The following is a 17,272-nucleotide window of genomic DNA, read 5'->3' as shown; positions in this document are numbered from 1 at the left end:
TAGTCGGACGAAATTCCAATAGCACAAAAGAAATTCGAAAATGAAACTAACTGCTTCCTTCAAACGCTATTCACATTTATGTATAGCTAGATTTCCTTGCCCAGAGACGTGTCTACCCGGACAGCTGTGACCTGTGTCCAAAGCCCCCCCCCCCACGTTAACTCTAAATTTCCGTACTCAACAGAAAGAAGTTATACATAGCTTTGAAATTTGATTCTACGATTCCAATTCCTTCCAATAAAGAATATCTTATTTCAAGTTGTAGTACCATGTCCAAACAAGTGCTTTTTCAGACACATGTGTTTAGACAAGGAATTCTAGCTAGATCTACCATTTCGTTGGGAGTACCACTTCGTTGGTGTAACAACTACTACATACATGAATATCCATTGACTGCAGAGGATAACAAATCAAACCATCCGCAAGAAGACAGGCTAACCTATTATATCAAGTACCATAAAGTCTACCGATTGTGGTGCTATAATGTTCTATAAGTGGATGACTAGATAATCCCAAATGTAACACAATGCTCACACAGGTTTAGCACCCGGTAAAAGAAAAAATCAATAGATTTTAGTGACTTTTTGCTTGATTTAGTGATTCTCTTCAATAGTCTAGTTATTTATCCACTGATTTAGTGATTTTTTCCGTTTAGACCATATAAACAATCACTATAATTGGTAATTCACGAGGGGTGGCAACCCTGTTCCGCAACCACAAGGATCTACGCGTAGAGATCGAACGAGAAAAACCCCAAGGCATACTTATCAAAATGATTTGCCAAACCTCCACACCGCATACCAGCTCAATGGCGGGACACGGGTACAGCAACAAATTTGAGGAATGATTGGTGGCTCCTTCTTGCAGTTAAACGAACATAAATCAATAACAGGTAAATTTTCTTAACAAGACAGTAATTAATTTTGCTGTCTTATAAAGAAATGTTACTCATTATTAATCTGTTTTCGTTTTAATTGTAAATGAAAAGGCAGAGTGGTCGAAGGAATTATTTACGTATGGCTCCTTAATACTACCAGGAGCCTCTGAGTAACGGGTGAAACTACGGTCCAGGGTAAACCATAAAGTAACCGACGACAGGCCATGCATTATTAATTACTGAAACTTAAATATCAACCAAATAAAAAATTTCAATTACTGAACCCAGCCAGAAGAGAATATTTCATTTAATAAAAATAAACTGTAAAAAAACAAAACTGTATACCATTGGTCCAAACTGTATACACACTGTATATGTGTCCGAAAAATTCAGTTAAAATTTTATATTTGATTCACTGTGTATTAAAAGGTTTCATTCCTATTTTGAACTGATGTATTTTCGCTGGTGATAATACTTACAGAGGAAATTGTGACAATATAGATTTCAGGATTAATCAAATTTTTGACGCTGAACCCTTAGAAAATTTAAAATTGTAAAATTAAGGGCAAATGTTGTACATATTTATACAAACAAATTCAGAATGTTTAGTGTGTGCTTATGTACCAGAGCATAAACAAGGTTCTTGAGTGCATGTTAGCATGGACTTAGTCATATTAGCTTCTAAAAAAAATTGCGAAAAATCGTAAGAGAAAGTAATTGCAAAAACAGTTACTTAATGATTAGCTGATAATTAGGAGATAATTAATAGTTTAAATCTGAAAATAATTTAGTTATTAATAATACTTTCAGAGGATATCCATATCAATTTAAGAGTTAATCAAGATCTTAGACAATAAAACCCCAAGAAATACAAAAGACTTGACCAAAGTGCCCTCTTAATGCGTTATTTTTTAAGAGACAAAAAACAAGAAAAAGGCATTCTGGTACCTCTTGGGCACATCCATCCTTCCTCAGGTAGAGAGCCAACTTTGTACATTAATATATCAGAATAGCCCTTCAGGAATCTGGCACTATTAAATGGCGATCTGGCTTCCATGTCTATGGACTGGTGTTGGTCCTTAACGATATCATTCCACAGAGAAAGAAGCCAGTTTGCAGATTGTTGGAGGAGAACATTATTATCTCCTTCGTATGTACAGTTGGCATCATTATCATCACGTAGAGCCTTGAAACCAGACACTGAAAGTAAGCATTAAATTAAATTTATATAGAAAAAAAAGCTTACAGTTATAACCGGCACTGAAAGGAGAAGTTAATTACATGATTGATTTATTAATCTCAGACCTATCAGTTCATTGGGACATAATTATTGAGCTAATTAGACCGTTCCTTAAAAAACGATCTAAACTTGTATCAAAATAGCAATATCCTCCTATTTTCGCTAGTTTTAAACACTTTTAAAAAAAAGTAATTTTCAAAGATATAATTCAATTAATGGATAAAGCAAGCTTTATATTGTCAATTGATAGTGAGGATTGAAGCGTTGCATGTTGATACGGTAACTTGTAGACCTGCAGAGAAGTAACATACAAAACATGCATACGGAACGTGAAGTCTGAAAAATAATCATTTTCGGATTTGGTGTGCATCTGAAACAACCTGAATCAACTCTAAATTAAACCTAACCTGAATTTTACTAAAATTTAACTCAATGAATTACAGGGTGGAAACAGACGCAACCGTCAAAAAGGAAAATCACTATCACCATCTAGCGTCTGGTTATTTTGTTTGACTAAACTGGTGCATACTTATATTTCCAGGTACTTCAAATTTTAGAAGGTTGGAGGGTTAAAAAACAGAATCCTGTCCCTAGCGGGTTGACAAGCATAAATTCAAATAGCCAACATAAACATGTTCCAAAGCTAACGCAAGCCTATCTTATGCGGACTCGATTTGACTTAAATAATTCTTTAAAATAAAAAATACTGGCTGATTATTACTTAGAAGGAGATATCAGCTTTAATCCTAATAAATTGTGCATTAATTACATCAAATATTCAAATATTTATTTTTATTTTATGATGTCATCGGACACAAAATTAAGGGACACTGGCACTTTTTAATACCCATCCTCCCACGTTAAGTCGGCGAAGATCCAGCTCTTATGATTTTCCCGTTCTCTTTGTCTTAGACCTTATATAATACTTAGACCTTATATTATACCTTTGATTCAAACTTAAATCTTAATAAATCTTAATGGGAAAATATACAGCAACTGAATTCATTCATTTTTCTGCTAAAATCAAGCAAGTGAATAGATTAAAATTCAATTATTTTTGCCCACAGTTTTGTACAATAAGAAAATAATTTGACTAGAGAATAGCTCGTTATATTTTAAGACCAAAATTAAGAACAATTTTAAGAGTATAAGTATGATAACTGTGCAGAAAAAGGTGAGAACACAACCCAGAACAAAGAGTGTTTTATTCGCATGAATTGTAAAACAAACTCTTTTTTATTTTACTTTGTCAAAATCAAAGCTGAATCAAAATTTTGTCCGACTCATAAAAACGTAAGAAAAATGTATAAAAAACAAATTTTCAAGAAAAAACTGGAAATCGCAAATATTAATTTTATTTGCCGAATTTTCATCTAAAAATGTTTCACAAATTCCAAGAATATTCGTACCCGGTTCAAATAAAAAAATTTCAATTGCACCTTGCCCGCTCCACCCTCCACCCTCCACAGTTCCAAAAAGATACTCTCCTCGTATTTGGGTTTTTACGAACTGTTTCATGAGAAAACAAATACTTAATTGGGGGGAGGGGGGAAATAAAAAACAGTTTAAAATTTCATTATTATCATGGGCTAGGGACGTTTGGAACAAATTACTAAAAAGGGCTAAATTTCTTTCACATTCTTCCAGCCTAGATACAGGGATCACATGAGCTTGACTAACCATTACCATGTATTGACCTCACACCAAGGAGTACCCCCATGCCTCTCCCACAGAAAACTAAAAGCATTAAACTCACACTAAATCGGTTTATTCTCACGGAAGATGTCATGGCATTCAGCTACGAGCTTCTGTGATCTACTTCTCAGCTAAGTAACGTTAATTGACCACACAAAGGAAAAAGTCAATTTGGTCAACTTGAAAAAGTCAATCTGGACTTATTCAAAAGGAAAAAGTCAATTTAGTCAATTTGAAAAAAATCAATTTGGACTTATTCAAAAGGAAAAAATAAATTTGTTCAATTTGGACTCGGAACCAATTCAGCTTATTCTTCTCTCCAACTTCGTCGATATAGCCTAGGATTGGTGGGACTACTGGTGGAATCCAAGCCTGAAATCCATTTCTTTAACCTCACTTTTCTTCTTCAAGAGGGATGAGCGGATATCTCGCACAGACTTGCTCCCATCATCGGATAAATACACTTTAGAAAATATCGGACAATTATCCATGAAGGCGTTTTCCCTAAAAACTCGATCGCGAAGTAGTTTGTCTGCTTACAGAATCGGAAACTTGTCCTTAAATTTGTGGAGTCAGATTTTAGTGAATTTTTTATATAATTCAATGACCAGGAATTCACATTGAATATGTAATTTCCGCAATAGTTAACCAGTTTTTTCCACGCCCTCTTCTTTCGACGAATATTTTAGGTTCCAGGCTATGATGTTACTTTGTCGGTCAGTATTTTCTACGCTCAGGGCTTTATTTTTTAAGAGTCCCTGGCTGGGGTTATCTTAGGACTGGTTCGCTTATAGCTGGAGGTCCTTAACTTCGTTTTGTAGCTTAGTGATTGCTTCGCCATGAACTTTTTAGGAAGAAGTTAACCCTTCAGAAGCTAACTTCATACCAAATGTACTTAATACGTTTATTCTTATATAAATGTATTTATTAAATTATACTTAATTATATTATTATATATGATTATATTTCATTAATCACATTATATCTAAAGAAGTATAAATCTATAAATACATTTATTCTGAAATAAATGTAAACAAGTACCATATAATTAAGCACTTAATTTCCATATTCGTAAAAGAAACACAGATCACCAGATTATTGGGTCATTAAAATCAAAACTTGGTTAGTCAATTAAAAAGGATTCAATCAATATTAATTAATTAGTTATTAATTCAAGGTGGCATTCTTTTTTAATACACATATAATCCTAACACAACGAGAAAATGTACCTGATAAATATCCATGCCCACCACAAGCTTCTCTAGACTCCTGAATAGCGTCTCTTGCAAGCCAGCCGGCAAGCGGTTTAGCAGCGGAGGATAAAGCGTGAATCTCAGCTCCCATAAAAGCCTAAATAAATACAAATATAATTCACTTATCATAAACCAAGGCAAATAAATAAAAAACTGGATAGAAGCGGGCTCAAAATGACATTTCTCAAAAGCAGTGGTTCTACTTGCAACTGCCACCAATACAAATAAAATCTAAACAGTAGATGACTTTAGGATTCTACTAAGCAGCTTTTGAGGTTGATGACGGTTTTTTTTTTTTTTTGAACAGTTAGTGGTTTTATTGGTAAGTTTCTATGGAAAAACTGAATCTGCAACTTAAAACTTTTAAGTGCCTTTAAAACCTTTAAAAAAAAATTCATACATTTCACGATAAAAAAGAAAAGAAAAAAAGAGTACATAAAGAGCGACTTGTGCTTATAGTAACCGAAACTCTGAAAAAAAAGGTTTTTTGCCAACAATATATACATCAGAAAAACCAAGTTGTTACGATGATTCGATAAAAAAATAAGTTTTTTCAACTGAAAGTAAGGAGAGACATTAAAACTTAGAACAAAGAGTAGTTATTCCGTATAAGAAGGAAGGGCGACCCTTCCTCAACCTTCACTCTTTACGCCAGAGTCAAAGTTCTTTAAGAAGTATTTTTCATTCAAATTCAAAGGCCTTGCGTTTGAACAGTCTTTCTTGAAGAACTGTGAAAAAAAGTCAAATTTTAACGTAAATAGCGAGGGTCCAAGAAGGGAAAGCCCCCCCCCCCAACTCCATAAACGGATCATTCCTTTTCGTTTTAAGTTTTAATTTTGCTCCTTACTTCCAGCAGATAAAAAACTTGTTTTCTTAAACGTAATTCCTGATCATTTTTCAAATCACGCCATAGAATCTCCCCTCTCCCACCGTGTAAAATTTACATTGGAAAATTCCCCCGTAGACCTTCCTCTACATTGAAAATTCACCAGACCCCCCCCCCCCAAAAAAAAAAAAAATCAAAAAAAATCTGATATAACCCCCAAGAAAATATCTCCAATAACAAATACTATGTGCGGACAATGGGCAAATTGCATAACTTACGGCTCCCTCCCTAGGGACTATGGAGGTCATGTCATCCCCAAAGGCTCAGTTATAAGACCTTTCAACTATGCTCAATCAAATGGCTATCTCAAAAATAACGGTCGGATGTCTTTGGGAAAAAGAGGCGTGAGAGGGGGACTGGTTGCCCTCCAGTCTTTTGGTCACTTAAGAATAGTAAAAGAATTTTTTGCTTTTCGGTAGAATAAGCTCTCTGTTGGTATTCCAGGATCACTGGTTTGATACGATCAACAATAGGGAAAAAAAATAAACACACATCCGTGGTATTTCTTCTGGCAACAAAAATACAAAATTCTACCTTTTTTAATATTAAAGGAAAAAAAACTATTTCTTTTTACTGAAAGTAAGGAGCGACATTAAAACTCAAAAAGAACAGAAATTAATCCGCATATGGAAGGGACTGTCCCCTCCTCAACGCCTCGCTCTTTACGCTGAAGTTTGACTCTTTATCACCACTATACTTTTTAAAACAATAAAAACTTTAGCGTAAAGAGTGAACTTGTTTTTTTATTTAATTTCTGAACGTTTTTCAAATAATGCAGATTCGAATTTGGCTCAAAGTACATAAAAATTAGAACACAATTTGCATATTAATTTTGGCAGATTTATTCCATAAATGAAGGGTTGCGTCCTCGTAGATTCCTTGCTTTTGACGCTAAAGCTGTTAGTACTTTTAAAAAAGCTTCTTGTAATTAAACAGTCCTCGCGTTTCAATTTTAGGAAAAAAATTAACTTTAACGTAAGGTATTAAAGAGGGGGCAACCCTTCGTATATGGAATAATTTCTGTTCATTTTTCAAATATTGCCGGTAAATCCGGCTCACCCTCTATGAAATATACACATCCATCTCACGGGAAACTTCTTCGTGTATATTTCATCCAACGTAAAGTGCACCCACCTCTCGTCAAATTTCCTCCAGATAATTCCATCCTCGCTGAGAATCCCCCCCTCCCTGTAAAATTGCTTGCGGGCGATTCCACCTGGAAAATCCTCCTTGGCATTCTTTCATTTGAGTAAGACTTCAATTTCAAATCGGTTTTTCCACTTCAGAAATGCCTATTTCCATTGAAATTATTTCCCAGAAAACAAAACACGCGGAAAAAAGCCCCTGGATAATTCCCCCGTAACATCTCCACATAAAAAATTTGTAAAGAAAATATAAGACAATTACAAAGAATTTCGTGTAGTACTTCTGTCGAGACCCCAAAGTGTAAAATTTACCCGGGAATATTCACTCCCTAGAAGTTTCCCTCCCAAGGAAGATTTACTCCATAGAAATCCGCCCTAAACACAACCCCCTTCCCCTGAAAAAAATGGTTGTATACTTCCCCATAACACATACTACACTTAAACAATGGGCGAGCTTCATAACTTACAGGCCTCTTCCCATGGACTGTGGCTGGAGAGTTATTTTACAACTAAAGAAATAATTATTTAATCTTTCAGCTATACTGAACAAAATGGCGATCCCAAAGTTTTGACCACGTCATTTTCGGGAAAAAATGGGCGTATGAGAAGATCCAGTTGCCCTCTAATGTTTTTGGTCACTTAAAAAGCGCACTAGAACTTTTAATTTCCGTCAGAATGAGCCCTATCCCGATATTCTAGGACCACTGGGTCGATACAATCACCCCTGACAAAAAAACACACGATCCGTGATCTTTCTTCCCGCAAAAAATACAAAATTCCACGTTTTTGCAGAGAGGAGCTTGAAACTTCTACAGTAGGGTTCTCTGATACGCTGAATTTGACGATGTAATTTCATTAAGATTTTGTGACTTTTAAGGGGCGTTTCCTCCTTTTTTCGAAAATAAGGCCAATTTTCTCAAGCAGGAACCTTTGATGAGTAAGATTAAACTTAATGAAACTTATATATTTGAAATCAGCATAAAAATCGATTCTTTTGGTGTATCTATGAGCATCAAAATTTTATTTTTAAAGTTTCGGTTACTATTGCACCGAGTTGCTCCTTACTTACAGTTCGTTACCATGAACTGTTTGATAGGAGCTTGAAATCTCTACAATCCATGTTCTCTGATATACTGATTCTGATGGTGTGACTTTCCTTAGGATTACTTGACTGTTTGGGGGTGTTCCCTCCTTTTTTGAAAATCTGACAAATTTTTTTCAGGCTAATAACTTTAGATGGGTAATATACAAATTAATGGGTTTTATACATTTGAAATCTACAGAGCAATGCAATTCTTCTGATGTATCTGATGTTATCAAAGCTATGTTTTTTAGAGTTTTAGTTACTACTGAACCAAATCGTTCCTTACTTATAGTTCGTTGCACTAACTGCGTTATTCTAAATATAGAAAATCGATTAAGTTCAAAATTACAAATCAAAAATTGCAATCCCTAGAAAAATTTCAAATGTTAGAAAATAAGACGAGAAAATTCCCAAAAAGGCGCATGATCTAATTGAAAATTATGTTATCATATTCAGAATATGGCAGTATAGAGGTTTTAAAGACCCTGTGTACGAAAATACACCTTTTTTTAAATGATGGTCATGGACGCAGTGTGTATTTGTTTGTTTACTGTTATTATATTATTCAGAGGTGGTCATATAGAGCCACTAGCCCTAAAGAGCCCTCAAAAAATTGGGGTAAACTCATCTGAAGAGAGATTAAAAGCTCTAGCACCCTCTATAGATGAAATGAAAATCGTGCCACGGGAATGGACCATTTTGTACGCCAAGATTAAAAGAATTAAAAGTAAATACCTAACAACCAAAGGCGAGTCCCTCCCCAATACCCACGATTAGGAATAAATCCAAAAACTTTCAAATCGGGCTGTTGTTTTCGTTTTCTTTGTCTTTTCATATTTTTTCTAGGCATTTCCCTTGGAATTCGTTTGTTCATGTTGAAGAAGAGCGGCAGTTGTCCTCCCGAAATATTCATTTTTTTTTCAGCATTTTTGTTTGGCCTTAGAAAACCCACATATGATCGTTTTTTTTTCTTAATATAACTAAGTTTATCAGTTGAGGCTTCGTAAAATTATGTACAGTGGTGTGCAGTTGTGCATTAGTTATTTGGAAGGATGATCAGTGTTCCTCTTAAGTTTGTAATTTATATACAAATTGAATTATTCACTGAATTTTTGACCTGAAATACAAAAATTTAAATTTTATTAGAAACAAAAGCTGGGTAGAGTTACTTTAAAAACTAGTTAAAATAATAAGATCCTGAAAACTAAGTCGTAAAACCAACATTTACAAACCATCACATACATAATTAACCATAGACAAAGCAGAAGGTAAGCAGGAAGGGTGTGTAAAAGCATAGGATATCTAGCCCCCCCCCCCCCGTTGCACTTTCTAGCTAAAGGGCCATGAAACGAAGATCAGCACGACCGATAGTGATTGTAAAATCCAATACCGTATTCTGTACCTATACACAGTGTACCTGTACTCTGATTGTGCTACAATCAGAAAAATATATTCGCCGTCATCTTATTACGAACTTTGCCAGATTAGCTTGAAAAAAAAATGATTTAGCACTAAAAAAGTTTTAACGTTGAGAATTTAGTTGGTGACGAAAAAAGGATTGAAATTTTATGTAGACTTACCAATTTTTCTGGATCTTCTTTTAGCATTCCTGCCTGTCTAAATTCGAAAAAGTCGATGAGGAATGTTTTAGAGAAATAGAAGCCAGCATACATCGCTGCAATGTATGGAAACAATCTGCCTTGCTACAAATAAAAATAAATAAACTTTTACATAGAAATAAACAAAAGTAATAACCAAACAAGTTGAATGTTCGGTGGGGTGGGGGTGGGGGGGTAATTTTATATGGCTTTTTGTTAAGTCTTTAAGAGCCAAACAAAATTCGTGGGTGAGGGTCAAACTCAGTACCCCCCCCCCTCTCGAATGCAGCCTTGATAATTATTTCATCATCAATTTCCTTCTTTTTTGGCTGCTTAGTATCAACAAAACTATGTTTAATGTCTAGCTTGAAACAAACACTTTCTAATTTCATTACAAGAACACCTCATTCACAACTCCTCATTCACATTAGCGAGATTAAACAGCCAAAAATTAATTTAAGTCAGCCATTTGAATGATTTTCTTGGGTCCCTTTAATTATAGTGGTTAGTACCGTTACTATAAGGGGGCCGATTTGGCAATTCTTCTTGTGTTTGCTTATTTTTCTTCCTGTTATTGATTTGATGTTTTCTCATTTTGTTAAACTAGTCACTTTGTGGCTAAGTGTGTTCTAAGACCATACTGGATAAACATAACGCAGTAAGAGAAAGCAGAATAATTAAACAAAATGATGTTTTGGAATAGCAAAACCAGAAGATGGCGCAAATATTAGATCTTGCAAAGTTACTATTTTTTTCTTCTTCTTCTTGCATTCAGGACAGCTGAGCAAAGGTCTAAGCTAATATTGCTTTCCGGTTTTCATTTGCTGAAAATTTTCCACGCTTCAATATTAAAGTTTTTAATTACGTACAGCTCAAAGGAAACAAAAATGAGATATTTACTTTTACAAAGTAACAGACATCATATTATGACATCTAGCGATCCCATTTTATGAAAGACTGGGCTAGGTACTGCCACTTTATCAGCAGTAACAGCTCAAAATAATGTTAAGAGATTCTAATCACATCTGGGAAACGTGTATGAATTTCATATACAAAGATCATCAACTATTTTTACAACAGATTTTTCATTTTTTTACTAAATATACTAAAAGTAAAAAAACTATTTTATTCACGAACAGCCACCTAGTCAAACAAGAATAAATATTCTAGTATATTTCTAGATATCTAAACGAGTTTCAGATGATGTATTTTTTCGTATAACAAAAAGAATGAAAGAAACAAGTGAAGTATAAAAAAATAAGGAGAGATAGAGGAAGAATGGTGAAAGAGAGTGATTCATCCAAATTGAAATATTTCTATTAACGTGAAATTCTTGCTTTGAATCATGTTTTTAACACATAAGTTTTTTTTTAAATGACACAAATCAAAGAGAGCTTTAAAAAGAGATAAGTATCAATTTAGACCAGGGGCGTAATTTGCTATAGGACAGGGAGGTAACCACTTCCTAGGCCCCAGTTTGTTCCCCCAACTGAAATTTAGCTTCTTCAAAAATAGTGTCAAAACTAAGATAAGTTAGTCATTTATAGGACCTAGGACCAGAGAGTTCTAATTATTCTGATTCTTCTCAATTATTAATCTAAGCGCAAGAATTGTGCCAACACATTACTCTTGATTTCTTGAAGCCGAACAATTAATTTCTTAAGACTTTGTCTACGCCAGCTCTTAGTCTTAATAAGCACGTTAAAAGATCAAGACCACGTGCGCTTAAAGACGCACGCTACAGCCACGCTAAAAAAAAAGGTGTCTACCAACTATATATGCCAATATCTATAATTACCATATCCATTCCTATCCCCTTTCTATTTAAGGGCACAATTAAGGTTTTCGAAAATCACTAAAGCTACCCAAAGAAGAACATCGAGAATACTGTTCATCGTTTAACGTTTTAGATCGTTTAGGACATCGTTTAACGTTTTCATCGTTTAACGTCAATGTTTAGCGCTTTAGTTCTAATTCCGTATCCACCCAATTTCAAAAACTACATTCTCATACTATCGGACAGGGAAATGTCCAGGATTTTAGTTAAAAGGGATATTTTGTCAGGGAGAGGGGGGAGTCAAACAAGGTAGCCCCCTGCCCCTGGATAAGACCCATTTGTCGGACATGTGGCCATATTTTGTGATTATCTAATGCAGCAAAAGTGAATGACAAAGGCATCTCACTTATAACCACAACTAATTTTTTTTCATTGCTTTTTTCTCTGCCAAACTAAAAAACATTTGTGTGCATGTATTTTTATTCATGTGTCAGGGGATTGCGTTCAGAGGAACTAAGGTTTATCAATTTTTAGGAATAATCACATACTTGAAGTTGGTATTCAATAACTGGTAGTTCTTCGCCGCCTTCTGGCCCAAATTGTCTTCGAACTCCTGAATAGCGAATGGATATAGCCAGAGCCTTCTGCATGTTAGCTATACATATGGCAACAATGCCAACACGTCCTGAAGATAAGTTTCCCAGCGAAGCTCCAAGACGTTTCCGGGGGTCTTTGAAGGGGGAAACATAATTTCCAGCCTCATCAACATCACCGGTTCGATTTAATAAGCACTCCCTTGGGACTCGATAATTCTTAAACATCATAAATCTGTAATTTATTCATTGATAAGGTATCAGCAAAAATAGAGAGATAGCATTAAAACAATAATTAACGTACACAAATAAAGTGAGGTAACAGAAATGCAGAAACAAGCATATTATCAGCCTGTACATATTTCGCACATAAACATGAAACATTTTAACCGCATAGTTCTTATAAATTGTGACTAAGTTTATCAATTAATTTAGCGAAAAAAATTAGTAAGCAAAACTAAATTAGCACATAAATTTTTACTCCCTTATACAAACTTTAACTTCGAAGTTTCGGGTTACCATTTGTAAATACACGAACGTTAACGCAAGATACAAACGAACCATTTTTGTTTCCGTTATTTCATGAAGAGACGTGTGAAAAACAAGTTTTCTTTCGGGGAGAACCTGGAAAATTGGGGAATATGGAGACTCTGGAACTTAAACCATAACCATTTTTAAGGACCAGGAAACTTTTTAACAATTTTGTCAACTTACCATAGGTTCTGAAGGATGTTCCATCTTTTGTTAGTTCTACCACAAGCAAGAAGTGCAAGCATTTCAATCTCTTTTTTGAACGCTTCAAACTATTTGCTATAGTCAACTACGGCTTACAAGCTCATTAAGTATCGCAAGTGATATAAGACGGTGCTGTAAAAAAAAAACCTGAAAAGAAACTACAAACATTTACAAATGTTTTGCTTCTCCATGCTGAATTGACTAAATGTTTTGAGCTAAAATTAACAGCAAGTCCAAGTTGTAACTCGTGACATCACTTGCCAGGTCAACTGAAGTTTCCTCGATGAACTATAGGAGCAACCTAAAATGAGATTTCAAAACATATCCGTTATCAAGTCATATCTTCTCAACTCAAGATGGCAAGTGAGACAGCAACAGCAGGTTTCCACGATGACCTCCCCATTGCTTCAGGTAAAAGATCTTCCATTAACGACCTGAGTAGCGTTCTATCCTTCTCTAGACACCGGCATACCGCTAATTTTTGTCGTCCGTACGTTTTTATACCGGGAGTGATCAAACACCATGCATAGTTAGGGATTTGACCTTACCCACCATTCGACCCCGGTAGCGCCAACAACGACTTGCAATTTCATCAGTAACGAACTGCCGTTGCCTTTTTTTGCGATTGAAAAACCTTCGCAACAGTACCGGTTCAATGTCTTCCAAGGCTCCATCTAAGACAGTAATTAAAATCCATTTTCCTCTATAAAACATCTCATTCTAAATTCAGCTACCCCGTCATTATAGTACTATTACTACTATTACAAACACTTCTAAAAACTCCGATGAAGTCCCAAGCTGCCTGAGGCCAAGACAACTGCAGACGTTCCTCACCACCCCAATCTACTCCAAGCTCAGCTCTTTATCCCCCCCCCCCCCTCTTCAATCAAGTTCCATTTTGCTTTGAATCCTTCACCATGACCTCTCCACATCACATTCATTGACGACCACTTTTGTTTTGTCTAACAGGAACTGCCATAAGAACGTGGTCTAGTCATTTAGTGATCTAGTTAATCTCTATTACATCCTAAGTTCTACTGATAGAATTTACAAACATATTTTAAAAATTTACCCATTATCAACTCCATTTAGTCCTAGTTTTTCTCCCATGTCTCCAATAATAACATTTGGTAATGTCTTTAAAGTGAACTTATCACGGATTTGTACAATAAAAGCATGCAAACCATGGCACTTCCCATCCGGTGTATATAGCTGAGCATAGACAACAACATGTGTAGCCGTTTTACCTAGAACAAAAAGAGCATAAATACCCTCCCAAATAATGTCAGCTTATTGATTTTTAGCCCTTCAAAATAATTGATTTGTGCGTATTTATTGCCTTTTACTTTAATTTAGGACACAAGTTGATTTGCAGCTTCAACTCGCACTAAAAGGTATCAGATAGTCAAATTCCACAGGTCAAGGCCCTATGAGAGACGATTTCAAGCTAACATTGGGGCTCCAAGTGAGTTTGAGATGAAGGTATCTGGGGCCCTTCCAAAGGCCTGTCAGATATCTGAACAATGAGAGAGGACGTTGACGGATGAGGGTACATAGGTCCCACATCTGCCCGCATACTTGGCTTTTAGTTTGATTCTCAACACTTATATGTCTTATTGTTTGATTATGGTTATTATTAAGTTGGCAGTAGCTCTGTTATTTTGTGCTTAATGTAAGGGCATGAAAAACCGAGAAAATAAAGCGCAAGTTTATATAGAGAATGAAAGAAACCAGCGCCATCTAGCATTAGCCCCAAAAATAGTAAACCTAAAAATCTATCATATAGCAAAAAGAATCAACAGTGAAAGGGATAAAGCATATACTATAGCAATCTTAAGTAAATTACGCTATTTTATTCGATTTCAAAGCAGGTTTTCTTCATGATGATTGCTTTTTAGCATTTTCTTTATTGTACTAGTCGTCTACGGCATATTTAACTCGGAATTTTCTCAAAGGTTTCTTTGTTTTAATTTTCTCAAAATTCTCTGTTTACATATATCCCAAGGGTTTTTTAACATAGCTGAGTCACTGTTAGAAAACTGAGTCATTTTACATATTTATTCATAAAGTGGAGTGCTTCAGTTTCTCTGCAGACTTTAATCTTTGGTACTAATGTAAGCTTTTTAGCTGTCTTTTTGTATTTTTTGGCGTTCTCTTCCATCACAGTCCCTTGAGTAACGCTGAAAGAAACAGGTTTTGTAATAAACTTTACTTGTACAATTTCAAAAAACAATTATGACAAGTTTTGAACTTCACTTCTGAAAATGAGGTCCAACTTTTACATTCATGTAGGAAAATTTCATTTGGCGAAGAGAGACTTACCATTAAACTTAAAATTTACGGTCTTGAGGCTTACAGCCACCCCTCCTCATTATTTACACCCTCTAAATATTTAGAGGCACACTTTTTCAAGTGTGATTATGTCCATTATCACAACATTATTAGACAGCCTGCCTACTATAACGAAGCCTCTTAAAAAGGCTAATACTTTTTCTGTTTAGTACCAAAAAGTGTAATGTTTTCTTGCACCTTTTATTAGTAAATTCAATACATGTAATCTTACAATGTCACTATACATCAACGAAACTTAAAAAGAAAAATGGAAAATTGAATAAATCTATTTTAAAGCCTATGAAGATTTTAGTGAAAGATAGCCCATTTCCATAGGAGTTTCAACTTTAAAAGCATTTAATTCAGGAAGTATTGAATTGTACATTTTATTTCTTCCATTTCTCATAACAAAAATATCTACTATCTAATGGAATTTGATAGATGGCCTCCCTCTGTCCCAATAGACAAAGGGATTTGATACATGGCTTCCTTCTGTCCCAATAGACAAAGGGATTTGATAGATGGCCTCCCTTTGTCCCAATAGTCAAAGGATAGACAACATATTTGTTTGATAGGATAGACATATTTAATATTGTATTGGTGTCTCAAGACTATTTGAAGGCCTCCAGTTTTCCAGTTTATCTTTCCTGGTAGTTTTTAGTACCGTAATAAGGTTTAATTGGTCCTTAAACAGATACAAAAAAGGCGATTGTGTTTCAAAAGTAACAACAAACTTATCAAGGCTTATTTCTATGAAGTGAATAGTCACTTTTTGAACAAACTTTCTGTGATTATTAGGAATAACAGGTGAAGGAAACTTGCTCAGGTTAGCTCAATAATCAAACCCGGAAGTACCCATCTTAACTAATTGTCTTTAAATACTAAAAAAAAATCAAATTTTTTCAAATTGGCTGTCAGTTTAAATTTAACAGATTACGACAATAAACTAAAATAAGCACTAAAGAACGAAGATGAAATACATACAATAAGAAAATAAAAAGAGTTCAGGTTAGCTCTGGGAGACGATACATCAAGTCTTTGCAACAAACCATATTGAGGAAAAGATTAAAGAGGATTAAAGATTACCCAAGAAAAGATTAAATTAAGAAAAGAAAAGAAGAAAAGATTAATTAAGAAAAGATTAAAGATCTACCCAAATTTCCAGCCCAGCATTTGGCAGCTTCAAAGTCTGGACTATTCAGGACAAATTCTTTGGCAGCTTTATCGTAAACGGCAGTAGTTCTCATTGCTTTAGTGTTAGTACCGTGCCCAATTTCAGTAAGAGCAAAACATCCAGTTGCCTAAAATATTGAAAACTCAATATTCGTCTATCAATCAATCTATGGAAAACAAAGGAGCAATAAACGATCGTTTTCACCTTACCCTAAATACATCTTCCACTTCGTCCAAACAATGCTCAACTCAACACCACTACTGAGTTAGAACGATCTGTACCGATTGAAAAATTTCAAAAAAAAAAAAAAAAAAAAAAAACACAAATGGAAGATAATAATAATTTAATTTATTTGTTACCCGCTTGTTTTGACAAATTAAGCGGAGTAAAAACATTAAGGAAAGAAAAACGAAATAACACAAACAATACAATTAATACAGTCTAATCAAAGGGTGGTAAGGGCCCAAGCGTTGACAGGCCTCAGCACCTAATCTAGCATAGAGTTTTTTATAAACGAAAATAATATCAGTGGCACAAAACTTTCTGATAATCTTCTGATTTCTATAAGAACGCGGCAGATACAATAAATATTTACAATAACGAAAATACATAACTCTTATGCCCTGCAAATCTTGATTATTAAACAACGGGCGCAAACCGGAAAGAAACAATATAGAATGATCGCAATATGTAGAATAAAGTCTGGATAAAGCCTTTCGTGAAAATCTGCCTCGGTTCGGGACAATTTTCGCGTACCCTTTTTTAAGTTTACTTTTAATATCATTTAACCCACAGGATCGAAAAGCTGATAAAGATGAACAAATATTAATACCAAGCCACCGAATCGAAGAAACGAGCTTAACTGAAAAATAATCACAATCAAG

General features: G+C 34.8%; 1 protein-coding gene across 4 annotated transcripts in view; it reads right to left on the bottom strand.

Annotated features, from left to right (window-relative positions):
* The window catches only part of LOC136039760 (peroxisomal acyl-coenzyme A oxidase 3-like), a 66,881-nt gene that overhangs the window by 21,872 nt on the left and 27,737 nt on the right, over window positions 1–17,272 (bottom strand). For all 4 annotated transcript variants that reach the window (XM_065723619.1, XM_065723618.1, XM_065723616.1 and 1 more), the window contains exons 5-10: window positions 16,368–16,515; window positions 13,956–14,130; window positions 12,104–12,383; window positions 9,761–9,883; window positions 5,042–5,162; window positions 1,826–2,077 (exon numbers count right to left, since the gene is read on the bottom strand). In XM_065723619.1, the coding sequence (XP_065579691.1) occupies window positions 1,826–2,077; window positions 5,042–5,162; window positions 9,761–9,883; window positions 12,104–12,383; window positions 13,956–14,130; window positions 16,368–16,515 (1,099 nt within the window). The remainder of the gene's footprint in view (window positions 1–1,825; window positions 2,078–5,041; window positions 5,163–9,760; window positions 9,884–12,103; window positions 12,384–13,955; window positions 14,131–16,367; window positions 16,516–17,272) is intronic.

Source organism: Artemia franciscana, chromosome 20, assembly GCF_032884065.1.
Source record: "Artemia franciscana chromosome 20, ASM3288406v1, whole genome shotgun sequence".
NCBI lineage: Eukaryota > Metazoa > Arthropoda > Branchiopoda > Anostraca > Artemiidae > Artemia > Artemia franciscana.
Note: the sequence above shows the minus strand (reverse complement) of the source record. Positions and strands in the feature narration are given on the sequence as shown.